At 37.7% G+C, this 27,867-nt stretch overlaps 2 protein-coding genes across 6 annotated transcripts in view; one reads left to right on the forward strand and one right to left on the reverse strand.

Moving 5' to 3' along the window:
• Window positions 1-254: 254 nt before the first annotated feature.
• Window positions 255-23,911, forward strand: ston2 (stonin 2). Of its 5 annotated transcripts, XM_043262608.1 has the most exons (7): window positions 255-318; window positions 4,393-4,552; window positions 5,311-5,475; window positions 10,843-11,025; window positions 17,286-19,160; window positions 20,782-20,984; window positions 22,082-23,911. In XM_043262608.1, exons 2-7 carry the CDS (start codon window positions 4,477-4,479, stop codon window positions 22,157-22,159), a joined length of 2,580 nt encoding a protein of 859 aa, XP_043118543.1. In that variant the 5' UTR covers window positions 255-318; window positions 4,393-4,476; the 3' UTR covers window positions 22,160-23,911. The 5 variants fall into 5 exon arrangements, with proteins under 5 accessions (XP_043118543.1, XP_043118544.1, XP_043118548.1 ...); XM_043262609.1 differs by lacking the exons at window positions 255-318; window positions 4,393-4,552 and having other exon boundaries at window positions 5,315-5,468; XM_043262613.1 differs by lacking the exons at window positions 255-318; window positions 4,393-4,552; window positions 5,311-5,475 and adding an exon at window positions 11,240-11,435 and having other exon boundaries at window positions 10,884-11,025.
• The window catches only part of nrxn3a (neurexin 3a), a 277,248-nt gene continuing 272,916 nt past the window's right edge, over window positions 23,536-27,867 (reverse strand). The window contains exon 25 of the transcript XR_006253012.1: window positions 23,536-25,694. The gene's annotated coding sequence lies outside the window, so the exon portion shown is untranslated. The remainder of the gene's footprint in view (window positions 25,695-27,867) is intronic.

A 27,867-nucleotide genomic window follows, 5' to 3' on the forward strand; every position in this document is an offset into this window, starting at 1 on the left:
ATAAATTCTATTGTTACTTTTAAGTTCAAATATATAATATTATGTAATATTTAAAACCTTTAATTAGACGCATTTTTTAATTCCCTGCTGTGATGCGTTTTGGGGCAAAACTTTCCTTAGTGTTCCACCTGGTTAGCACCTGATTGGACATTTGAAGCAGCGCTGCTTTAAGTGTCCAATCATGTGACAATAAGGTGTGGCATCGAACAGCGTTGCTTCCTCTGTCCAATCAGCTGCGAGTAAGGTGGGGCATTAGCCCAGATTCACCGGGAGCGGGTGAGAGCTACGATCTGCTTAGACTCAACAAACACGATATCGGTATGTAAATATTCCCGTGCACTTGTTTTTTTGGGCTCGTCGCTGGTTTAAACACAACACTGTCGATTTAATTTGTCTAATAATCATGTAATGCTTAGCACAGATTTATATTCGGGGTTGAATGTTCAAGTTTCATTAGTTACTGTGAAACTATGCGTCTCTCAGTGTTGCAACAGGTTGCTGTAAGCGCGTGTGCTTTGTTTACATAGGTAGCAGGATATATGTAACACGTAGCGAAAAGTTGTCAAATGTCAGAATACACAGATCGAATAAGTTTTTATGTGAAGTTGGCATGATAAGGATACATTTTTTGGTTGTTTTCAGTGCCATTGTTACATGTTGAAGCCTGTTTTACTCACTTGATAACATCACAGCAGATTATTGTTGTGTGATAAGCATGAAAATATCAGTATATACTTATGTGATACGTCAAACCTGTATTATTCTCAAACGCTTAGTGCTGGTGAAAATATATATATATATATATATATATATATATATGTGTGTAGGTATGTGAATAACATGGACCTTTTCTCTTGCTGAGTCACGGATTGGACTGGTTTTATACGGTTTGCTTTTGTCTTTGTAAAACGCAAACCGTAAATATATCCATGTCCTTGTTGGGATTCACCCGACTACGAAGAGTCACTCTAACGTGACCTCTCAGAAATGAATCAAGACATAATATCATATTATCCTTTGTCCTACATTGCAAAACCTTCCCACAGTTCCGCCTGCCCCTTTGAAAATACTGACTCATGATAAATGTTTGCATATGGCAATGCTATATGTGTATTTTACCTGCCTACATTTACTCAATTATAGTCTCGCTGTGTTTGAAAAGAAAGTTTGTAGCTGTCATCATTCATCTTTATACACTGCAGTGTTACCACGTGAAGCATGGTGTGGCTATCCGAGGGGAAATGTCCTTTATTAACTGCGTTTATCTGTCCCAGGTGGTGGATTGACCTCTTTACCTATACATGGATTTAGTTACTGATATTTGTTTTTACTTGTTCTACTTGTTTTGGAGCTAATGGCCGTGTCTTTGAAGACTGAGCGCAGCAGGATTTTCTGGTAGAGCGTCTGGAGATTATGGTGTTATTCATGTGAGGTTCGCTGCTCTGTAAACAGTTTTTCTGTGAACTTGGCATGAAGCTGAGAACTTTTGGGAAGCAGGGGGTTGCAGGCGCTTTTTTATTAAAATCAAACTACTTTTTGTTGTCTTTTGGTGCAGGGCTGAGTTTTTGAGACATCTCAGCAAGCCCCCTCCGTTAGGTGAGGCTTAGGGAATGACGGGGTCTCTCCTGCTAGGCGCTGTAGGGGACATTGCAGGAGTTAACTTCTTTTCTGTGCTGGTGGATGGTCTGGCTGCTCACTTAAGCCTGTTGGAATCATTAATGCCATGGTTATTGAGGCAGGAAATTGTCCTCAACATATATATTTCGAAACAACAACAACATAATCTGGCTAGACAGATGCAAATAAAATAACAACACACAAATCGTGATCGCTTCAATTATAATCAAGCTGTCTGGAAGCAAACACCTGTTTTTGTCATGCTGAGAAACTACTCCAGCCACTCTTATTTTCCCCAGAGTTTGCCGTTATCATTGTGAATATTATACTGTAGGCCTGATTGATTGCGATGAATTTTATTTCTCATATATTTTAACTTCAACACCATAGACCCAGTGTTATTTTAGTTTCATTGTTTTTTTTCTTAGTTTTTGTCATTTTGTTATGTAATTTTGTAATTTTGAAGTTTTTGAAAAATATTTCTGTTTAGCATTAATTCATGTTTCATATTATTTATCAGTTTATTTTATGTTTTTGTTTACATAGTATGTATTGTTCATATTTATTATGTATATGTAAAGACACTCATGCAGTAAATATTTTGAAAATATGTGCATATTTACATGCATTTGTATAATTTATATTATACATACATTATTTATTAAATATATACATGCTTGTGAGTGTGTATGTATGTATGTATGTATGTGTATATCTTTAGTATATATATATATATATATATATATATATATCTTTAGTGTTCGTTAACAATAACAACAACATACTTTGAATCATTGCTCTCCAGGCTAGGTCCTGTTGGCTCTTCATGATGTGATGCACCTGATGCTTCCTGTGTCATTTATCCTTGGGTGTGTAGAACATGACCACCATGTATTCTTGAGCTCTATGTGACTTGACATAGCAGAACTACGACATAGATAATAACTGTTCCTGCATTTCTGGACACAGTGGACACTGTTTTTCCTGCTTGATTTGTTTGTTTTTACTCCTAGCTACGCTTTTTTTTTTTTTTTTTTTTTTTTGGTAAAGTGTTAAAACTTGGACTGTGTGAGGCAGACTCACTGTGACTGTGAGCGCTGACAGCAGGAAATTATGCAGTGTCTGAAAGCACAGTCCGAATGATGATGCCATGCATGATCATGAGCTCTAGGATGGCTGTGCGAGAGAGAGATTTGACACAGTAAGAGAGTTCTGCAGACTAGTTCTGCCAAACTTCCCAATATTGTGCACATATCTTGTGGACGCCTGCATGCACCGCTGACATAACTGACAGACTGCCAGAGCCCAAACCTGTTGGAGACTGAGAAGTGGATGGGAGTTTTGTAGGATTTTGCAGCCGCAAACACCTGTGTTGCTTTTAAATTTTGGCTCCAGACAAAGTCAATTAAAATGAATTTTATATATACTTTATTGTTCAGATCAGTTTGACTTTGAAAAAGACCCATTTAATTAATAATTACAGTTTTGATGGCTTTTAATGTTAGTTTTCAGGTTATTTTACAAATTAAAGTAACTTCTGGAATTTCTTATGGCTGAAAATATAGTGCTGTTAGCATCCAAACTATTGAGTTTTTCAGTAAACAGTGGGTGTTGTGCGATGTTGAATGAATCCTCTGGTTGGAGGGCGGTGCTTGCTTTGTTTGGTGTGAAATAGGGGGCTGAAGAAGGGTAGCATGCAGCCGGATTGTGAATGCAAAGGAGAGATTTACCAGAACAAAAACATGTTACGGAATTGGCCCCAATTTACCAGATTGTTCAGCACATCCAAGTGTGTTTCCTCTACGAAAGCGTGCTTCCTGCAGGGTCTCGAGTTAGGAGTGAAAATAGGCCCTCTCTGATGTGGAAAAATCCTGATCACAATGGCCTCTGAGCTTTTGTCACTGTGCTTTTCCTCTTTTGTGACATTTGAAGGGCATTTGTGACTTTTCGTTGGTGCATTCGTCACCCGGTTCCTCGTGAAGACTTAATAATACATTGGAGTGCTGTGATCCTTGACACTTAAAACTTTGATTTTCTTTAAAACACACTGCTTTTATGTCTCCTCTTTGTATGAAGTTTGATCGGAGTAGCCAGAGGGGCTGTTGTAGCTATTTGTGTTATAAATGGTTTTCGGTTGTCAGACATTTATCAGTAGTCCTTCCTGTGGCTTCGCACTGTCTCCATCCTGTTTTAAAGGGCCCTGTCGAGGCATGTTGATTTCTGGTTGGCAGTCAAAAACACTTACACAAGCCTTCTGTGTTTACTGCTGTCACTACTTGCTGTGGAGAAATTTATTTTGCCTAGACAATACATGTCGTCCCTGAACTTCCCATTCTCTGTTTCTTATTTTATTTCTTTACCAGTGGTTGTTCATTTGTGGTATCACTGCCTCAAATTTGCAGTCTTATTGTATCCTCAACAAGCACAAGTAGAACATAACTCATCCTGTAACTCCAGAGGAGAAGTGACTGAGTTATGAATTATGTACTACTGTTCGGTTATGTCTGAAACTACTGATTCCCGAAACCAATTTTTTTTGACGTTTACTCTGATTTACACCTGGACTAATTAAGCATAATAAAATGATTACAGAAAGTTCACGTCACTCAAGACTGCTGGGAATTCAGCTTTCCTGTAACATAAATAATCTAGTATTTAAAATATTTTAAGACATATTATTATATTTTAAGACATATAATTATACATAAAATTAAATACCGTTATCAAAATATGTAAAATCCTAATGAATAGCTGATGGTTCTCTCTCTTCTTAAGCCTTCCTAGGTGGGCATGGAGTCCAAGATTTGGGGGGAGTGAGCCAACGTTACAAGAACCAAGACACAGGACAGGACAATCTCCATGGCTGCTACAGCCAGTAGCAGAACTGATCCCAGACCAGGCTGGGTTGCTTTTCCAGATGAGGAGTCACAGGCAGGTCAGTACAAACATAGTCTTTACTTAGTTACAAGATTTTTTATGAGCAATTCTCACGGACAAAAAACTATTAAAATGTGTATTTTGAATCCTCTGCCCCCTAATGTCTGCTAAACAAATAAATATAATTGGTATATAAATATAAATATAAAGAGGTTTCTATTTGACTAGTCAGAGATGCCATACTGAGTTTGATACAAGTGAAGGCTGGGAGGGATAGATTATAATGTGTACTGTATAAAGGTGCTATATTTGAAAACTGGAAGTATATTTTTGTCTGCAGGTTTCTTTGGAGAGATGTTTTATCAGTTGAACTATTGACATAATGTTAAACTGCAGTAAAAATCCACTAAACATACTGTACTAGTGTTGTTGTCATTCTTAAATATGCCGCTACAGGGTACTCGTTAATGTCAGTTTTAGTCAGTTGGGAAGCTATGTCTGATGTTGGATTGTTAAATGATGCTTTAGATGGCAAAGAAAAATTGTTTCAGGACTTTATGTGGACCATTTGTATGGAATTACAAAGACATGTAACCTTTTTTCTGAGTGGATATCAGTTTGTTTTACTCTGTCTCTGTCTAGTTTGTGTTCAGACCTTTCTGTGAGATTCCTGCGTCCTGAGGTCATTGCTCCATAGTAATTATTGTGGGAACGGTCTACAGTTCTTGCACCCTGCTAGATTTAACATTTAACTGTGACCTTTTTATTGAGAGGAGGCTGTATTTCTCTAACTGTGTTTCTTCTTCTTGTCCAAAGACGAGGACCACCTCCAGCCCTCTTTAGATCAGCCTGTGCAGGACTCCTCTACTTGGGCAGAAGTACCATGTGTGTCTGGTCAGAAAGCAGAGCAGCCAAATTCCTGGGTTCAGTTTGATGAAAAACCATGGTCACCCTCTTCTCCTCCTCCTTCACAGGTAAAAGGTATGACAACTACTTAAATATGTTTTTTTTATTGCATAGAAGTTGGAATCTAACCATGAGATTCACATACTGTGCTCCCAAAGGCATGCTCTGGGTTCAGTACTGTACAGTACAGTACAGTACAATACAATCCATCATCCCTCAGTTCATTTAAAAAAGCACTGACAATACAAGAAAACAGAGAAATGCACTGCACACAGTTTCAAAAGGGGTCATATAATAAGGAATCCAACAAAATCTTCTGAGAAAAGAGCTCAGTTTAAGTACACTAAGGTCAAGTTTAAACGCACACACAAACACACACATGCCAATCTTTGCTTTCAGTATCTGGTGAGGCCCCCTTTTGCAGCAATAACTGCAGCTTAACATTGAATTGTAGGAATTTTGGCCCATTCCTCAGCACAGAACAACTTCATAAACTTTCATAAACTTGAATATTAGCCAATGTGAGAAAAAAGTTAACCTGGAGTCCTTTGCAATCTTGTGGACTATTACGAGTCTTGCTTTTGGAGGGATATTTGTTGGTGGACCACTCCTGGGTAGGGTAATGGTGGTCTTGAACTTCCTCTGTCTGTACACTGTCTGACTGTGGATTTCTGGAGTCCAAACACTTTAGAGATGGTTTTGTTGGGTTCTCATTGCCACTTTCAGAACTTGTGAAAATGATTATGATTATGTTTTGGGCTATAATAATGTGGAAATATCGGAAATTTTAAAGGGTTCACAAACTTACGAATTTTGAGGAAGAGTTCATGTAAGTGCACGTAAAATCTTCACATTTCTGCTTTTAAACCCTCAAGTGCATTTCCTCTGTTTCATAACAGTATAGTTGCATAGTTTCATAATGAAACTCAAAATAAATTCTAAGTAATGGATGACAGATGCTTTCTCAACAAATGAATCGTGTGATTTATGATATTGACAATTCTCCTGGATTCTCTCCGGATTATATCTTGCTTGAGGGCACAGTGACAACCTTTCTGATTCAGATTTAAGCATCTAACCATTACACTACAGCCATAAGAATTTCCCAATGTTTCCAGTTTTCCAGAGAAACGTTATTTTACTGATTTCTGCAATGAGATGACTCAGTAGGGTTGGGCTAAAAAAAGGACTGTGTCACTTCCTTTAGGCCTGATGCGTGGTCTAGTCTTGCCTGTCTCTGTGTTTATCTCTGCCCTGTCTCTTTTTTGCACACATTGACTCACCAACCCCCACTCTTGTCGAAACCCAGCAGCTTTGCCAGCAACTCTTTCCCAGGAAATCTCCTGTGAGAGGCCGAGTGTAGCAACGCGCAAATGGCCAAACCCTTCAAACCCTAATTGAAGCCATAAGCAGAGTTTTCATCTCAGCTGTTGTTGCTCTTGCATGAAATCTGCCTTAAAATGAAGTCAAGGGTGCAGCCGGTCTATCATTCCTTGATAATATCATCACTAAGAGATCAAGCCTGGGTTTGTTAAAGTACTGCTTATTTAGTCTGATTACAGGGGCTGTCCCAACAGATGATTTCAGGTTTGATGCCTTAATTTACATGTGTGGTCGAGAGGAAGCTTTAGCAGCCAGAAAGCCAATGTCAGATGTAGCATTTATCCAACCACAATGTCTTACATTAATTATATTCAGAGGCATCCAGATTCATATCACTTTGGATCGACTGAATGCAATTTTTCTTTTAAATCGGAAGATAAAACAACAAAGTAGTAAAGCAATGCTTTTTAATGCTAATGCAGAAAAAACTTGACGTTGCTGTTGTTATATTAAATAAATCTATTGTAAACATAATGTTTAATGTTTCAATTGACTAAAGAACCCCATCAGAGCACATAAGGATCCATCTGAAGTTGTTAAGTAGTAGTGAAATCAGAGGTTTAGAGATGGTGTTGTTGGGTTCTTATTGCCACTTTCAGAACTTGAGAACTGTGAAAATCTGATCATGTTTTGGGGTATAATAATGCAGAAATATAGAAAATTCTAAAGGGTTCACAAACTTACAAATTTTGTCACATTAAATACAGTGCCCTCCATAATTATTGGCACCCCTGGTTAAGATGTGTTAAAAGCCTTAAAATAAATTCAATTTTTATTGCAGAAGCATATTGTCACACTGAAAATTGTAGAAAAATATAACGTGAATATAAAATGAATTTTAAGGGGAAATAAAAATCCCTGACTAACAAATAATTATTTTTCATAAAATAACTTGTTCCACAATTATTGGCACCCCTAACAATTCCTATAAAATAAATGTAATTGAAGTATTTCTGTCATTTCTACAGTAGTTTACAAAGTTGATCTGAATATCTAGGAACATTTAATTAGCAATTTATCACTTCCTGCTTCCCTGGGGTATAAATATGACGTGACACAGAGGCCATTTCTCTTATCCACTCTTCAACATGGGAAAGACAAAGGAACACACCATTCAAGTAAGGCAGATGTGTGTCGACCTTCGCAAGTCAGGTAATGGGTACAAGAAAATAGCCACCCGCCTGCAGCTGCCCATATCTACTGTGAGAGGAATCATTAAGAAGTTTAAAAAAACTGGAACAGTAGTAAACAAGCCTGGACGAGGACGCAAGTTTATTTTGCCTCCACGCACAGTGAGGAGGATGGTAAGAGAAATAAAAAAATCTCCAAAGCTCACTGTTAAAGAACTGCAACAAATGATAGCATCTTGGGGTCACAAAGTCTCCAAAACAACCATCAGACGCTATATACATGCCAACAAGCTCTTTGGGAGGCGTGCAAGGAAAAAACCTTTTCTCAGTCACAATCATAAGCATAACGTTTGGAGTTTGCTAAGCGGTACTGGGGCTTCAACTGGGACCGTGTTCTTTGGTCAGATGAGACCAAGATAGAGCTTTTTGGCAACAGACACTCTAAGTGGGTATGGCGGAACACAAAAGATGAGTATGCAGAAAAGCACCTCATGCCCACTGTGAAATATGGGGGAGGATCAGTGATGCTGTGGGGCTGTTTCTCTTCCAGAGGCCCTGGGAACCTTGTTAGGTGCATGGCATCATGAATGCTTTGAAATACCAGGACATTTTAAAGCAAAATCTGGTGGCCTCTGCCCGAAAGCTGAAGATGGGTCGTCACTGGGTCTTTCAGCAAGATAATGACCCAAAACATGTGGCCAAATCTACACAGAAATGGTTCACCACACACAGAATCAAGCTCCTCCCATGGCCATCTCAGTCCCCCGACCTCAACCCCATTGAAAACCTGTGGAGTGAGCTGAAGAGGAGAGTGCAGAGGAGAGGAGTCAGGTCACTGGATGATTTAGAGACATTGTGCAAAGAGGAATGGTCGAAGATCTCTCTTTCTGTGTTCTCTAATCTTGTGAAACATTATAGGAGAAGATTAGGTGCTGTTTTGTTGGCAAAAGGGGGTTGTACAAAGTATTAAACATCAGGGGTGCTAATAATTGTGGCACCCATGATTTGATGTAAAAGAATTATTTCTTAATGTGGGAATTTTTTTCCACTGAATAAATGCACTTGAATTAAAGGGTGGAATTTCCTCTTTTTTTTCCATTGTGGTCCTATATTATTTAGAACAAAACTGAATTTTTTAGAAGCTAAAGAACACATTTTAACCAGGGGTGCCAATAATTATGGAGGGCACTGTAAGTATATTGTGAACATCATGACCAAAAAAAAAAAAAAAAAAACCATCGGAGCACATCTGATCCATCTGAAGTTGTTTTTGGTGAAATCAGAGGTTTGGGAACCCTCAGGAAAAGGAGTTTTAGGTGGAGTAATCCCACATGCACACTTGTTTTCTTTTCTCATAGACTGAGAATATTATAAAATTTTTCAAAACTCTTCATTTGAAAGACTGAGTTTGTACTAGTAGTTCAAAACAGCTATATGAAAATACATAGATTTGAGAATTTGGAATCAGTTCAAATTCTGATTATTAATTTGAGGGAAGTCTTTTAATCACTTTGGAAAGTCATAATTTTGAATCATGCATGTGCGTCATTCCTCTGAGAATTAGCTGACTGTGTTTTTATATTTACATCTGATGATGATGCGATAGTGTCATGCTTGGATATTGTCATCATCATAATTTTTTGTTTTTGTTTTTCTGATACTCAATTCTTTCATCTAAATCCAACCCAACCACTTCTCTGTTGTATTGACTTAAGATTAATCATGATTACTCTTGCCTGCATTTCAACTTGTATCTCCAAAATCATTTTACTGGAAACAATTTCAAGTTCTTTTTTTAAGTAGGTCATGAAGTTTTAAATGACTACTTTTGTGAACTTTTTTTTTAATTGAGCTCCAGAAAAGTGTGGGGCTGGATTTGTTGCTAGGCAGTGAGCACATCCTGTGTTTTTGAATCCCAATTGTTTAATTTAGCATCAGCAGTGCCTACATGTATTTAAAGAACTGGAAGTATGTCATCTGACTTTACATATGTACTCCAACCTGAATCTAAAATGCCATACTCTATTCTTTCTATCATTGTTTCAAAGTGTTCTTCTACACAGTATTTTCACAGTATTTTTAAGTAATTTGTCCTCTGATAGTAATTACAGCAGGGCTAATTAAAGTAATTGAGTAGATTGATTCGATTGTTTGACGAGGCTGATACACATCAGTATGCTGCGTTATCTCGGCTCACCCTTGATGTTTAATCCTTTTACTAAAGCACTTTTCCCCACTGTGAATATTTAATAGTCTTCCTTCTCTAATTCAACGATAACACCTGTTCATTAGCGACACACATTTACGCTATTCACACACACATTACAGAGTTGTGCACCATTCAGAATCAAAAATGACACTGCCTTTGAGTTCTAACTTGATTCCTGAATTACAGTAGATAATAAGATGTAGAATTATAATTAACATTTTTGTTTTTAATTTTAGGAAATTAAAATGAAATGCAAATAAATTCATGGAAATAATGAAAAAGTTTGGGGGCAGTTAGATTTAATTATTTTCATTTAAAAAATAATAAAAAAGTATTGCACATAATAGGAGATACATTTATTTAGCAAGTCTACATTAAATTGATCAAAAGTGACAAAGTCAAAAATATGTAGCAGCTCAACTGTAACAAAAATATTTAGCAGCTACAAAAATATTAAGCAGCTTAACTGCTCTCAGAATTAATAATAATAATAAATGTTTCCTGAGCATATTAGAATGATTTTTAAAATATCATGTGACACTAATGGCAGCTAAAATTTCAGCTCCATCATAGGAACAAATTACATTTTAAAAAGTTTTAAAGTAAGTTTATAGTAAATATACACGGTACTCATGCATATATTCTGTAAACAAAAATTTTTATTTGCATGCGATTAATCATTTGACAGTACTACTCTAAAGACATTTTGTTTTATTTCAGGTCCCAGGCACAGCATTTGCTCTTCAGCCAGTTTCTGGAGTGCCGTTCCCCCATCAGAGAGCAGCTGGACCACCCAATCAGAGGAGCAGAGCTCCGTGAGCATGGGGGCGTCTTCCTGTGACCTGCCCTCACTTAACACCGAAGAGCCACCCAGTCAAACACCCTCCTGTCCCCACTCTTCTAGTAAGTACCACACAAACAGCGTCCTACCTACTAAGTTAATAAATGGGTAGCTCTCATCAGTTGAACATCTGTAAGTGGTGGTTTTATATCCACCAAGTGCCTCAAACAGTAATTAAAGTCTGTCCCCTCGTGAGGAGACAGAAGGAAGTGAGAATCGCACAGGAAATGCTTCACACGCTGAATTATCCATCAATAAATCCCTTCCGTTGCTCAGCACAGCCTCCGGGGTCGCATCCAGGAACGCAAGCGGAATGAAAAGACGACAGGTTTAGGAGTAAATGATGGAGGAATCGGGACAAATAAATTCACATGGTCTGTGACAGCTGCTCCTCAGACGCTCCTCTCGTGTGAGTGATGGTGGCTCTGAAGGAACGCTGTGCTGATTTGAGGCAGGACGCTCTCTCTCTCAGGTAATTTGTGGCGGAGCGGTTAGCGCTCCTGCACGATCCATCTCAGGCCTTTCGCCTCAGCCCTCTAGCAATAGCTCACTCAGACCAGGGTTTCTATGGAGACAGGCGAGGGTGAGGTGCTTAAGACGGTTTTATTTATTAAAATGCAGCATGCTTCATTTCTCAGGCTGTGGGAAGATGGAGTCACTGCAACAGAATTTTCACTTGAGGCAGGAGTGAATAGAAGTGCATATTGAGTGTTAGTTAAAGCAAACCGTACAGTAAATAGTCAAGTGTGTAATCATGCCAAGCTATGCTGGAGTTTGGTCGTGTTTGAGCCTGTAAGAAAAAAGATTCTTCTAAATTAATTTTTGTTCAGGAATAATACTTTTTTTTAATTAGGGAAAGAAAATATTAATAGTAAGCAGCCCAGCTGTTACTTTTAGCATCATGTAACGCTAAAGGCTAGAGGAAAATTTAATTATTAGAGAAATTAGACTATAATAGAGAATAGTTGTATTATATTGTAATAGTAAAATAGTACTATTTTTTTTTACTGTGTTTTTGATTGAATAAGTACAGCCTTGCTGAGCACATATTTGGATAGCAGCATAAAATAATGAATAATTAGTCATTTTTAAAAACTAGATTTTGTAAATTATTCCTATGATGCTAGATAATTGGTCATTGCTGTGTGGTTGCGTGGATGTTGGTTACTACTATTCTCAGGTCTCTGCTCTTTTATTACGGCTATGGCTTTTTTCTCACATTGTATTGGGAAAAAAAAATTCAGTTGATATTGAAAAGTAATAGCGTCCTTGTCTTCATCAAATCTGGAGACATCATTCAAGCATGCAGTACACAAGGTCTAGTTACATGTGTTTAATATTGAGAAATATGTGCAATAGCAATCGTTATCAATACATTTGTGTATAAGCATTTGTTGTTGTTGTTGTTTTCCCTAAGGCCTGTCTGTGCGAGATACCATTAGACGTGAAATTGTTTGAAAATCTGCATACCCTACCCACTTTTGCCCTACCCACTGGCCTTTGCTCCAGCTCTCACTGTGTTGATGTGTACTCTGTTAAAACCTGGCAGCAGGGTGTCGTTCTGTTTGTTTTCCTTTCAGCATGTGACCCTTGGGTTTAGTTCCATGATTGTTTATTTACAGCTGAACTGAGTGTAAATTTGTGTGTAATTGCTAATTATTTGTGCACATAGTTCTTCTCTGCTGTGATTATTTTTTTTTTTGAGTCGCATTCACTGTTTGTACACATTGCGCATGGCTTGTGTTTAACTGCACACATTGACTTGTGCCCACTTTAAGCACTGTTTGTCAAATCTTGTCATTCATTTGATTTTATAGCTTATATTCATGAATGAAACATCATGGTTATGAATGGGTCATTGTAGGCCGAGACTATTGGTTACGAGTGTATACGAGTGTTTATGCAGCTGTATGGTGCAAGCCGGGTCTTTACGAAAGCTTTGTGTCAGGCTAATTTACAGGCACAGATGGCTAATGATGTTTTTTATCAGGACGTGCAGCGCATCTCACATACAATACACATTTTCATTTCCTTCTCATTCTATTTCCGGTGATGCATAAGAACGCTGTTGTCCATAGAGATGCATTTGGTGTGTGTGTGCTTGTGTGCAGTCGGGAGAGAATGAGAAAGCGTGTGTGAATGTGGTTTTGTCATATCCAAAGGCGCCCACACAGAAGGGCATTGTCATCAGTTAGCAAATCTCTACAGAGAACAGCAGACGTTACTGTAATCTCAGATCAGCAGAGGTTATAGAGTAGAGCAACAGCTTGTTTAAGAGCACATCCTGCTGGGAATCTCGCACGCTTTCTCACCTTCTGTGACCTTTGACCCCTGCAAATGTCCTCGTGAAAACACCCGCCTCCTGTGACTCACACCTGCAGCTATCACTCGAATTATGGGAAAGCTCTGCCTGTCAGAGATGACACTTCCACTGTGTGTCTTCTCACCATCATGCTTCGGTGAGTTTCAAGTGGAGTTGAGTTTCCATCATGGAAAGCAGCATTTTTCTTGCGTGTTTGAAATAATAATAATAATAATAATAATTATCATTTACATATGGATGTCCTAAATCCAACATGTTATAAAAAATGTATTTCCTGAATTAAAGGGTCATATGATCTTACTACAAATAACACTATTTTGTTTATTTGGTGTAATGCAATGTGTTTTTGCGGTTCCATGAACACATTATTTTCCACATACTGTACATTTTTGTTGCTACTCTTAAGCCCCGCCTTCCTGAAACACATTTCATGTTTGTTTTTTTTTTGGTTTTTTACAAAGCTCTTCATTCTGAGAAGCAAGGTGAGCTCTGATTGGCCAGCTCGTTATGATTGGTCGAATACCTCAAACACGTGACAGAAATGGTACGCCCTTACCATAACGTGATGCTGTGTCCCAGCGCTGTGACACAAAAATAAAACAATAAAACACATTTCAAACAAGCTATCTGTTGCATCCAATGGGCACATAATTACTGATTATAATGACTTATACTGTCTTTTTAAGCATTGTATCGCACTGTTTTTGTTTAAAATAACTTGTTACCCGCTGACTAAAAATCTTTAGTTTAGTCAAAATATTTTAAATAATTTAATTAAATGTCACTTAAATTAACTTTGAGACTTAAAATTTTAAGTTGAATCAACTAACAATTTTAGGCAGGTAACAAGTTATTTCAAGTTGAAACTACTTTCTTTTTTTTTTTTTTTTTTTTTTTAGCAGATGTTGAGTTATGAAAATAAACCCTCACAGTGATGTAGAGTCTTATTCATGTAGACTCTTATCTATGCACTAACAGTTTGTAACTTAAACCTAAAATCACATCATATGACCCCTTTAAAGATGCTGAGTTTTGTGAATGAAAAATCATAATACAGTTTATTCATATGAATCACTTGGTGAAGTTTAAGGTTTAGGGTAATGGTGAAGTCTGATAATTTAACAGTATTATTAAAGTAAGAGTGCCAGTCTCTATTTGATGAGAGCATTAATGAAAATGAATGGGTACACAGTAAGGCTAACTTCTGAGTTAATGCTCTGGTTTAGAAGGACTGCAAAGCAGAGGTCAGTAGCTTAGTGTTGTAGGAAAGGATTGAGAGATCTCAAAGCAGATAAAGACTTCAGTGCAAACACAACCTGTCAACCATTTGTCTCAGTTCTTAGGTTTGCTGTCAGATGGCAGTTTACTCGTACATTTTGTAGCTGTAAAAAATAGTTGCACACCATTATGCTATTTGCTGTATCATATTTTCTTGTTTCCTCTTTTATATGGCAATGTTTGATGCAAAAGAAAGAATCACTTCTCCACACGGATACAGTCAAACAAGAGAGAGCAGAGAGTGTAGATGACTCTCTGACCTTGTTTTCCACCAATTGTATTTCAAAGAATGCCTTTCTGTGTGAGTGTTGAGGTGTAGTTTCTGTATAGACAGCTACCTGTCAAAAATGTTGACTCCTCCTGTGAAGGAGGCAGGCTGGCAGGCAGACCAACAGGCATCTACATGTCTGTGCGGGCACTTCACAAACAGAGGAGGTCATGTGACCTGCTTTTTAACGCATAGTGCAGTAGTGAAGCCTCACAATTGGTGTCCCATCTGTTTCCTCTCTTTAGCACCTGGACTCTTGAATCTGTTCTTCTGGTGAGTCTTTTTCTTTGCACTGTTGCTTTGTGACTGACTTGCCACAGATTTTTGACTTAAATGCTTGTGGATGTTGCAGTTTTCATTTATCCTCTCTTTCTTCCTCTTAAGAAATATCTAACGGGATCTTTTATGCTGATTATGCATATATTCGTCTTTCAATTCTTTGTTTTAAAACTGGGGAGTCTGTTTTTTTAAAAAGAAGCACGGTTGAGAGTATTTGTTGGAGTCTCACTTGGCATTGCTTTTATAGCCTCAGGATCAGCGCTCTATCCATGCTGAGTTTTACTTGGAGCTGAAAGTTTGACGGAATACCAGTAAGTTGATGCTTAGCAACAAGATTTTGCTTTCATGATTTACTCGGTAGAATAGACTCTCTAAATTGCAAAAAAACATTTTTCTTGATATATATTTTATTGTCTAGGTAAGCCTTAATTTAACATAAATTTACTTATGCAAGATGTTTTTGTTATAAGATTTAACCTCACTAAACTGTTATTAATTTATGATTGTAAAAAATGGCATTATGTTAAAAAAAATATTTTTGGAAAACAGTGTTTGTTGTATAAGTACATCATTTTTGCTTTAAGGATGTTTAGTCATTTAATTCAAAAACAGTGAAATACTGATTAAAAAGTTGAAAATATATTTTATTTATTATTTTTGTGAATTCACTTGAACTTCATTGAACCTCAAACATTTGTTTTAATGGTTGCAATTTGCATTTAACCCTCTGGCTGATTTGATTTATCCCTTGTAAGAACATGAACAAACTTGCTTTATAGGTGCGCAGATGCTGTTCATAAGTATTCATGTTTGGGACACAGCATTTTTTTCTGAGCTGGGATAATCTTTTAACCTTCTCCCTCCAGGGCTGATAAGATATGAGCCTTGAAATCAGAGTCTCTTTAGGTTTGTGGCTGCTTCTGTGTGTGCACGTCTTGTATTGTAGTCTTTTATTATTTTCTGTTGTAGTAATGGTGTCAGTTGATTTGTTGTGTGTTGAACCCTGTTAAACTAATATGAGAAGATTAACAAAGCCACAAACCATATGCCAACACTCGCTCACATTTAATAGGCAATGTTTTAAGAGACTGGAAAGAAGCAGACCTGAAAAATTCAAGCATAAATAAGGCCCATAGCTTTATTAGTTGTTTATTGGATTTTAGTTTCTAAAAATTGTTATTTGTGAGTGTCTGAGTGTGCATATGTATGCTCTTGTTGCATAGTGCAGTCATGCCAGTTTTCGGCATGTGAGACAGACCATTCAGTGCTTTGTTGCATTGGCAGAGAAAGTAGGTCTGAGGTGGGGAATGCTGGTGCCTAGCAACAGGTAAAGACTGTCTCTCTAATTTTGGCATGGAAGGACTAGAACAGACAAGAGTTTGAGCTTGGTTCAAGAGAGCAGAAGGATTCATTAATGAATGATTTTTTTTTCTTTTTTTTTTTTTTTGCTATCACTTACACTGTTTTGCAGGTTCATACAGAATCACAGAACACCCCAGTTTCGAAAGAAGAGTGTTTACATGACATTTTACAAGCTGTTTTGCTGTTTTAGTGGGACATCAATTTTATTAAGTACATGTAAACATACATACTGGGCCAGGGTTTGTAATCTGAATGCGGTAAAGAGTCAAATTGTTAGTTGTTAAAAAGTAGGGGTATTGCACAAATTAATTCAAGCTGTCTTCTGTAACCTTGGTGTGACTAAAACGAAATCGATTATTCAACTATCCATTGTTCCTGAAAATAGATCCATTTTGTCCTAGTGGGGGAAAAAAACCAACTCTCAAACCTAAAACTTCATTATTCTGTGGTCAGTCACACCTCTTTTTATAAAATATTAATACATCTATATTGAAATCAATGCATAGCATGTGGAAAGAGAGTGAATGTATGCGAATGCATGCTTATGTATTGTGGTTGAATGGCTGATTTGCCTCTTTCCTGTTTGTGGAAATGTCTTTCAGTCGCTTCTTGATTTGGGCCAAAATAATCTAACCATTGTGACTCTCATTAGGTTTCAGACATGGGCTCAAAGGACACTAGAAAGTCCAAGGAGGTCATCCTTTTTTGTTTATAAGATTATGTCTGCCTCTCATACATGACATGTACCATTTTCCTGCTCAAATTTAATGTTAGTGTTGAAACAGCTCTGTATTCTTTTTTTTTATTCATAGACTCTTCTGTGTGCCAAGAGGATGAAGGAATAAACATGGATTCATTCAACTGGACAGCAAACAACCAACACACTAATGGCCAATCTTATGTCACCTCCAACCGCTTTGCCAGCTGGGTTACCTTTGATGATGATGAGGAGTCAGTTTTCCAACCTCCAGGGAGACAGTCTAATATAAAACTGGATAACCTCAACAATTCTCCACTGCAGGATGCCAACAGCAACCTGATTTCCTCTTCCTTTTGTGGCCAGATGACAGAGAGACACATTCTGGACTTGACCCCTGATGGCACCAATTCCATCTTTGAGTTTAATAACACACTATCAAACAACAGCGTTCCGTACAACAAGAAGAATCCTTTTCTGGATGATGAGCTCTCAAACCTGCAGCCTTCTCCTATTAACCCTTTCAGTGCCTATTTTGACAAAACAGACCTGAAAACATCCCAAGGCATTGGCCTGTGTCAGGAGGTACCGGATTTGTCCACCTTCAGTTTACCGTTCATTGAGTATCAAGATGCTGATATCAAAAGGGAATCTATTATGCTTTTCTCATCTAAGAAAGACTCTGTAGTTAAAAAAGATAGTATCCCATCAGGCTTTCCTGTAGAAGGTCTGGATCAGCTCAGGAATATTCACATTTCTGACCCTGACCGTGACGACAGTCCTACTCTACCAGATGGTTCAGTGGAGGAAGTTGACTCTGATGATTCCACCTACGAACCAGACCATATGACTCCTCAGGATGGCTGGCCCATGCTCCTGCGCATACCTGAGAAGAAGAACATCATGTCCTCACGTCACTGGGGACCAATATTTGTCAGGTTGACGAACAGTGGCCAGCTGCAACTTTTCTATGAGAGAGGCCTGGAAAAGCCCTTCAAAGAGTTCCAGCTAAACTCCCAGCATGAAATATCTGAACCCAAGCTCCAGAACTATGATGAGAATGGTCGTGTTCATACCATAAGTGTAGACCATGTGGTTTACAAAGAGAAGAGGAAGATCCAGCCCAAGGTCTCAGTGGTTCATATGCCTGTGAGAGAGCAAGCAGTGAAGCTTGGGACAACAAACTATGAAGACTTCTTGAGCTTTCAACACGCTCTGCAGGAGAGCCTTGTGGGCCTCTCTGTGGATCAAGAAGGTCTTAACTGGCCAACGACTTACACTGAGGAGGAGATCCACGTGGAGGTGAAGGATAACTTCTATGGGATTGTCTCCAAAGGGGACAGCCGTATCTTACAGCAGCTGGTTTTGACCCGAGTGAACATGCTAGCCTTCTTGAATGGATCTTCCCCATGCAGTATTGGCCTCAATGATGTCCATGTCAAAGGTAAAGAGGTGGTTTCTCGGCATGACATAATTCCCAACACAACATCACGTTGGATCCAGCTCCGGGATTGTCGACTGCACGAGTGTGCAGACCAGTTAGAGTTTGCGGAGTCCCGAGCCATTACATTTAGCCCACCGGTTGGTCGTCGCTTTGAACTGCTGCGTTTCCGTACGGCGTTTGCTGAAAAAACTCTTCCCTTCACTCTGAGAACAGTAGCTTGTGTCAAGGGTGCGGAAGTGGAGGTGCAGTCATGGCTGGTGATGTCAACAGGGTTTTCATCCAATCGAGATCCTTTAACATTAATTCCTTGTGAGAATGTTGCTATCCGTTACCCCATACCGGAAATTTGGGCAAAGAACTTTAAGCGAGAGAGTGTGACGGGAGAGAAGTCCTTGAAGGCTCGCTTCAATAAAGGAGCCAGTTTTGGTTCAACCAGCACATCAGGCTCGGAACCAGCCATGAGAGTCACTCTCGGCGTAGCGAAGTACGAACAGGCCTTCAGGTCTGTGGTGTGGAGGATCAATCGCCTGCCAGACAAGAACTCAGGTAGGAACTTTGAGGTGGCTATGTCAAATTGTGTATTGACAGGAATTATCTTAAAGGGATAGTTCACCAAAAATAAAAATTTGTACCTTTTATGTCATTGCAAACCTGTAAGACCTTCACAATGGTATTTTGTGCTACCAGAACCATAACGGTATACATTGTTTCTGCTTTGATCTGCGTGTAAACAATGTATCCGAGACATATGTGATACTCACTAAATGGCACTACAGGGTGACAGAGAGGAGGTGAATTGTTAAAAAAAGGTTATTTTTGTTTTTGTGGCAGACAAAAAGCATTCTCATAGTTCTTAAAATGACTGTTTAACAGTTTAAACTCAGTGGTTTGTAATTTTATGAGGGTGAATATTTTATGACAGAATTAAAGTTTTAGGGTGAACTATCCAATTTTGAATGCAAAAAAGGTCTCCTGTGTTGTTATGAAGTTTAAAAGATTAAAAGTCAAACAGTAACCAATAATTGCTGTTCTTTCTGGGTACTCGTGCACATCCCTGATGTTAAATGTTTTTGTCAGTTTAGTGACCTACAAATTTAAATATTTAGATATAGCCTCTGTTACTCTTATGCAACAGGATGTGCCAATAGTTGTTTAAGAACTGTTTGTTTTATCTAGCTGTTTCATCACATGTATGTCAAATAGTTCCAGTCAGTAAATGAACCAACAATATCAACTTTTATTTATGGTATAATGATTTTACTAATAATGTTTGTTTTTTTCACATTATTCGTAATAATTTTAGTATAGAGAGCAGTTTTTTATATTTAAATTTATATTTTGGTGCTGCTGAAAAAATTCAAAATGCTGTGGTAAAAGCCATGCCTCTCAATTCAGTAGTGACTCCCAAAACAAGTGCCGTGGTATAGAAATCTTTTATCTTGTTTGTAGATTTTCTGTTGTCATAGCATTTGCATTGTGGGCCGTGCTGGTATTTTTTTCTTTCAATGGCCGGTGCTTTAGGCTTTTCAATAGAATATCAGCAGGGATCCCCTCGTCCTGCATGAGTCTGATTGGATAGAAAAAACTCATGCTGTTATCATCTGTTAATTCACAGGCTCACTGTCTGACATCCCTGAGCCTTGCAATTCAGCTATTCCTCAAACCTTTCTTTCTTTTTAAAATTCTGTCTTCTCTAAAATCATATTTCAAAGAATAGTGTTCAAAAAATATATATAGAATAAAAATGTAGTTAATCATTTACTCATCTATATGACTTTTTCTTCCGTAGAACACAAAAGAATGTCAAATTCTTGAAAAGACAAAAAGGCACTATATATTACAGAAGTAGTTGATTCGTGTGCTGTTTAGGTTAAAGTTCAAATTAGCATTTTTTGTTTGCATATTCAAAGTTTTGCCATCAAGATGAACAGAAACCAATGCTGTTTGGCATCATTCATCTGAAGAAATCATCATTTTCATGACTTTCTTCAGATCATTTTAGCAGAATCGAGGCCATTTCTGTGCTAATGTTAAATTATACATATCTGAGCAGCTCAGGTCCAGTGGTTTATTCATCTAAAAGGTCCTTTTAAAGGGAATTTGCATGAATTAATTATTTGCGTTGCATATGTTAAATTTTTTGGTTGTGGATGGTATTTTTTTGTAGCACTGGGACATCCTCATACCTTCTACTGTCATTTGGAGCTGGGCTCAGATTGGGACGTGCCTCCTAAGTTTGAGTGCCTGGTGGAAGTTGAGTTTGACATGCCCTCTGCTTCTGCGTCCAAAGCCACCGTTCGCTCTCTGTCCGTGGGGGACAGAACTGACTTGAAGAAATGGATCACCTACAAATCACATTACTCCTATCAGGTATTCTGTGTGTGTGTGTGTGTGTGTGTGTGTGTGTGTGTGTGTGTGAGGGGACGGTGATACAGCTATGCCATCTTTTACTTAAGTTGTCCTCCAGGCAAGGACAAATGAGGTAAAACTAACAGACTACTATATTTCAGTTTTCTGCTATCAACTAAAAAGTGTCATCTTAATTTAATTTTCTCGATACAAAAATAACGTTGCAATACTACATATATTGTAACCTAACTCTTTATAAAATAAATAATCCAAAACAGAAATTTTATATCAAATACATTTGCTTTATTTTAAAATATAAATCTTAATTAATGGTATATAATCGGTGCCTACAAAACACATTCCTAAATCTAATTAGTTGTCACGTTAGTTGTCATCATGACACACCTTAGCCCACTCTTCTCTAAATCTGTGTTAGTGCAGTAGTGATTCCAGCTGTTTATTCCATGTTTTGTAGTACGCCTGTCCTCACCCTAAGTATTACACTTTAGAAAACCAGTCATTTAATTTGGTTATTTAGCAGTGATTTTCAAACCCTTTGGGTGGGTCTGAGCTAAATGTCATGTACCCTGTGACAAAGCCACTGAAAGACAAGTTGTCACCCTCAAGCAACCTGCTGTGTCAGCTGCCAGAGCTTGTTTTCCCTACTGCATTCCAAACATGTCATTAAGGTGGCTGGAGCTGTTTTCTACAAACATCTGTTCCCATTAGTGTTCAGCAGCCACAGGGAGTGATTCATCACCGAGCAGAGGTGTGCAACAAACAGCAGGACGGCAGGAACAAGATGTAAAACTTTGCCCGTACCCTCAGTATAGGAACGACTGAGAAACCTGCTGATGAAGCATCTTGCTGTATATGATAAATGCGGCATAGCTGTGGGGCAGGACGGTGACATCAGGTGTCTGAACCCCGGTGAGGTCAGTCATGGGAAGATTGAATTGGGATGAGCATGTGAGAACAGGTGATGCTTGAGATTAGGTTGTTCTGTTTAGGCTAGATGATTAGCCTCTGCTTCCTTTCGTGGTGAGTGACTGCCTCCTTCTGGCTGATGCTCGCTACTCTTCGACTACTCATTCGCACGTGCCTCTGTCTTCCTGTAGGTGGCAGTGGAGCAGAAGAATGAGCGCACGTTGGACAGTCCCCAGAAGAAGCAGCAAGGCCAGTGCTCTCAACAGTGAGGAACCAGCAAAAGAGGGAGGTTTACGGCTTGCACTTGTTGAACGAGAGAAAATTCAACCCTAAATCGGGGTAGTTTTCGTTTACATTTCTTGCCCGTTTGGACTATTTGCAAAGGTGTAAAATTGAAATGCAGCGAGATTGATATGCAAAAACGGATCCCTTGCAACACTACAGTATATATCCAGACCTCTATAAGCATTACATATCCAAATATTTCAAGATTTGCTATTGCTACTAATCAGGGCGGTCAAACGATTAATTGCATTCAATGCATCCAACGTTTTTGTTCACATAATATCTGCGTGTACTGTGCATGTTTATTATATACTTAAGGAAATTATGTCAATATAATAAATATATATAAATACATATAAATATTTTCTAATTATATAATGTATGTGTGTGCTTTTATAATATACACGGTACACATACGTTATGTAAATGTAAATATTTTGGATGTGATTAATCACTTGAGAGCACTACTATTAATCATATTTTATGGACATGGACATCTGGCTTTGTCCACAAGGCGAGTAACTCGCAATCATCTCATAAAGTAATCTTATTTGCCTAAAACGATGCAGCTGTTGTGGTTTGTTTTAGCTGCAGATATCACAAAAATGTCGTGTAAATTTGTCTGTATATTTTGGCCTATGAAGAGTCATTTGTGTAGTGTCACCAAGTGAGTTTTCTTTCTATTTAACTTTGTACAGAGGATAAGAGGGATTTGTTAACTAACTAACACATTTCAGACTTCTTCTTTTTTTAATTAGAAGACAAACAAGTGATAAAAATACATGCTAAAGGTACCAGTGATGCAAATCGTTTATTTTAGATTCATATTCATGAGTGTCTTATAAGCACATTTTATTTGTTTTTATGAATATACGTTAGAGAAACAAAAATTCCAAATGAAAATATTATTCAGATTCAGTTAATTTGGTCACTTTTCTTTCGCCACATACACATAATCATATCTGAGTAGCTGCGAACGTGTGCATGTCTTAAAGCATAGCACTGCAGCGAGGGAAATGATTGTGAATGTAAAACACCCTGTGCTTTGCATATCCTGATGAGATACTGAGTTTAACAATTAAGTAGGTTCAAAAATAGGGTCATAATTACTAAAGAGGGCTTAAACTTTGCCAAACTAGCATCTACTTCTTCACATGACTTTCAGGTTAATGCTGTTTATTAAACTAATTGTTGTTGAACATTTGCTGATAAGTAATAAGTGTTTAAATTTAAGATAACATTTCCCAAATAATATTTTTCCATTATGTTTGCTGCATTTTTTTTATGTTTTGGTTTTGGGAGTTGCAGTTGCTTCGATTATTCGGTGCATAGACCTAGTACTAATCAAGAATGATTTTGAAAATGATGATGTATTTTTTTAAATAATTAATAATGATTATGATTTAATATTGCTGTTTTGTCCTGTAATGCAGAGGAAAACATTTAATAGAACTAATGACCTGACCATTATTTCACACTGTTAAACAAAACAAAAAAAAATTTTAGAAATCATTTTGTCTGCTTTTCTTCTTTAGTTTTTTTTTTTAATTGACATAATTCTTTTGAAACAATAAATACAGTTTTGCAATATTTGAATACTTTTGTTAATACTGACACTTCAATACAGGCAATAGTGTCTTAAATTTCATTTGTTATGTGTTTTGTGTGTTTGTGTGTGTGCGCGCACCAGGAACAAGTATTGGAACAAGGTTCCAGGATTAAAAGATATTTTGTGATTTCTGGGTTGGATTTTTTTTTTTGTTCATGTTGGGAAATATCTAACAATATAAACGTTATACTGCTAGATATGTTTTCTTTGTTTTCCACATAATTGAATTCCACTAACATCAGTCAGTCATCATTTATCAGTTGAATGGTATAGGCTAAAGTATGTTTGATTTGTGGGAAAAAAATATCTTTAATGCAGAAAAATTCTCACTGGAAATTTTGGATTTTGTTGTTGTGGATGCATGTTGAAGGAAACCCACAGGAAGTCATCAGTGCTTTTTTTTATTGACAAAAAAAGCTAGTTGGACTTAAAGGAATAGTTTACCCAAAAAAGAAACTTGCCCCATATTTTAGTCACCCCGAAGCCATCCTAGGTATATAGAGTTTCTTCTTTCAGACAAACACAACGTTTTTTTTATTTTTTTTTTATGTAAGCTTCCTAATGCTGGTGGATATCGGCCTTTATTTTGAAGCCCCTTAAATTGGATATGTCCATACTGCGACTTAAAACTAACCTATAAGCCTAAATTAATATTTGATCTATAATTAAGAAATTATAATCTTATTATACAAATTCTTACATTATTTCTTTTTTTGTTTTAGAATATAAACTGTTATATTTAACATTTCATTTCATTATATTTCTGCGAATTAATAATTATTAATATAGCGTAATATAGTGTTTCATTGAGGAATTAATCATTCACGTATTTTAATTTGTAAATGAAAGCACTACACGCTCACTTATCATCAGGTATGAACGCACAGTCAACGTATTTGCGTAATTGCCAGGCGTTTAGTGTTTGGGAAATATGTAGCAAATACTAGCATAATTATACAGAATGTTAATTAGGTAAAGGGATAGACGAATTGAAAGGGGAAATAAATGTAAAAATATAGCCCTAACAAGTTAATTGAATAATAACACTATAAAATAGCGCGTTGAATAAAACCGTTTAATATTAAATACGTTTCCTCTATCTCTAATAATCCCAAGTTGCTATGGTCGTTTATAACTCGTGGCCACGAGAAAAATATAAGTCGCGGCCACAACAAATGGATGTTGTTAGCTCAACATAGCATCTCGAGGCCACGACATAATATCACGTTCTCACGAGTTAATATGACGTTCCCATGAATTAATATCTCATGGCCACGTCATATTACCACATTCCCACGACTTAATATGTGCTGGACACAACAAAACTAGAGATTTGTTCCGACTGACATGGTCCCTACGCAGTGTTCACTACTCCCTACTTCCTAAGCACCGGATATCCGGATTTAGCTGACAATAATCGCTTATTCGGTTGTTATTGTTTAGAGTATAGATAGTGGGTTTATCTCGTAGCTTTCTTTCACAAAAGCAGCCTCATTAACTTTTTTTAATCAGTTTCACCTATTCAGGCATTACAATATGCAAATATAACCCATCGCCATTCGTAATACTGTAGATGGTATAATAATAAAATGTATTGCAACCGCTCCATTGCAGATATTTATAATAAAAAAAAAATTAAAAAAAACTTTCAACGGCTCTCCTCTGTCTTTAGTTCTGACTGGTGACGTAGTGCGCAAAGACAGTGATTTTTTTTCCCCCTGTCCACTTCCTGTCATGTATCGATGTCCTCTTACGCTCTATGCTGTTCGCAGTGCCCTTGAAACTGGACATGTTCGTTCCTTTGGGAATCTCACTTATGATACCCTGTGAAGTAAACTTCGCAGTCCACTTACGTTTAAACGTAACGCACCTTGAGTGAACCAAAGACGCCCCTTCCGGTCACCGTAAATCTGAATTGGAAAAAAACAAACAACAAAAACGCATACCTAGTAACTATCTAGTAACTTACCATGATGCTTACATTGCAAGAGTGTAGTAATGTTACCATCTAATTTTCTCTATGAGAAACAGATGGCTCAAATAACAAAGTTTTCTTATGTATTTTAAAGACTTGATTCAACGATTTGCTGGGATAATGATTTGAGACAAAACAGGTTTGAATGCTGGATCAATTCAGCAATTGATCCGCTCTGTTGGTAGTTATAGATATGCCTAAAAATTATTATTCTACTGCAGGAATAGAATCAGAGTTTTACCTATATAACTATTCAGACGTTAAGATTAATCCTCAAAATTCTGGGGGTAATGATCAAGCTTTTCGCCTTCACGTATGCCTCCTTTCCCATTTTTCGACTTTTATCTCGCCTGGATCTTTTTGGACGTGCTTGCCGCGGCTTTACTTTACAGAAAATGGAAGTTAGGTTAGAGAGAAATATCACGAACCTGTACTTTTCGGGTCTATAACCTGAATATGAAATGCGAAGAAAGCATTAGCCCCTCAAATCATTTTATCTCAAACATTTCATTTGGGTTTCCATAGCTACCATCTCGAAAATTGAAATGCAGCAAATGTGAAGGAAAGGTCCACTCGAGACCAGACCTGCAACTTTATTGTATTTTCCCACACTGGCGATACAGAGAAAATCCTAGGCTCGAGCGTTCTGAGCCCGTGATATTTTGGAAAAGTAATAGCTTTGACCTAGAGAGAAATTAGGACTTTTTTTTTATTCTGTAGAGCAGCAATTTCCCAGCGCTTGTCGAGTGACACTAGGTGAAGCAGATATTGATCTAGCAGAGGTTTCTCTCCAGCAGGGACAGCGCCTGTGAGGATTCTCAAATTCTTAATAATTCATCCTCTGTCTGCACATGCATGAATGTGATAGGGTGAGAGTTCTCCAGGAGATGCAGTCGAACTATAAAGTCATTTGAATTCGATACCTTCAAACCCCGCAAGGGCTGATTTATAGGTAGACTGCAGTAGGCTTGTTGTTCAATTAAGTATTTTTTTCAATCGATATTATTTTCAATTTATATCGCACATGAAACTGTAAAAGTATATTTCTGTAACAGAATATGTTTGGAGAAAAGGTAGAGCGATTTAAGACGGACAGAGTTGAACCACGCGATATCGTAAAGGACCATATCAATTCGCGTTTATTGTGTGAAGACATTTTTCCCCAGCAGAGGGCGCCAACAACAAACTTTATTTAAAAATGAAGAGAGACGAGTCAACAACAGCTGCTTCACCCCAGTCCTCCACGCACTGACGGAGATGCTTTTCTTGGCCTACATTTTAGAAGTGGTTTGTATTCATCTGCAGTATGTCATCGGGATATAATGTTACCATATGCTCAATAAGGTCCTTTCAAACGCAGCTTGGCTCAACTTTTGCCGTGACTCCTATAGACGACGGAGTAAGAAAACTGAACTCGTCCAAAATCTCCTCTGTGCTCTTTATGGAAAACGTTCGAATTTGTCAGCTTACACCGCGTTGACGCGGTGTGCCGTGCATGTGATGAATTCACATCATTGATTTCTTATGGGTGGGTTAGGGTTCTGCCGGTGTGGGTGGTATGCAGTGCGCTCTGCCAAGATGGTTGGCACGACCGTCTGGCCTGCAAAGCCGAGGGCACTGTAGCGGATCTTAGCATGTTCAGATGTCCTATCAAGCCATCTGCATGTTTGTTTATCAGTCTTTTCATTTGTCAATTTGCTGTCTGTCTGGGAACAGAAGAAGGTCAGGGAAGACTGCCAAACCTCCAAAATGACCCTGTTGACCAATAAAGGGCGAGAGCTAAAACTCAGATCACAGATCAAAGATTACTGTGTTCCTGGTTGCATCATAGTCACGATGTCTAGCATACCTCCTTTAATTTAATGTGACAATTCGGTCATCATTTATTCACTCTTATGTTGTTCCAAAGCCATCTGAGCACAAAAATGTTTACTTATTTATTTAATTTATAATGCACTGGTGCCTTTTTTCAATGCGATTGCTTTTAATGGAAAGGCTCACACAAAAATTCTGTCTCATGTCGTTCTGAACCCATAAAACCTTGGTTAATCTTCGAAACACAACTAAAGTTATTTGTAATGGAACCTAACAGGGTTCCTGTCCCTCCT

This window comes from Puntigrus tetrazona, chromosome 17 (genome assembly GCF_018831695.1).
Source record: "Puntigrus tetrazona isolate hp1 chromosome 17, ASM1883169v1, whole genome shotgun sequence".
NCBI lineage: Eukaryota > Metazoa > Chordata > Actinopteri > Cypriniformes > Cyprinidae > Puntigrus > Puntigrus tetrazona.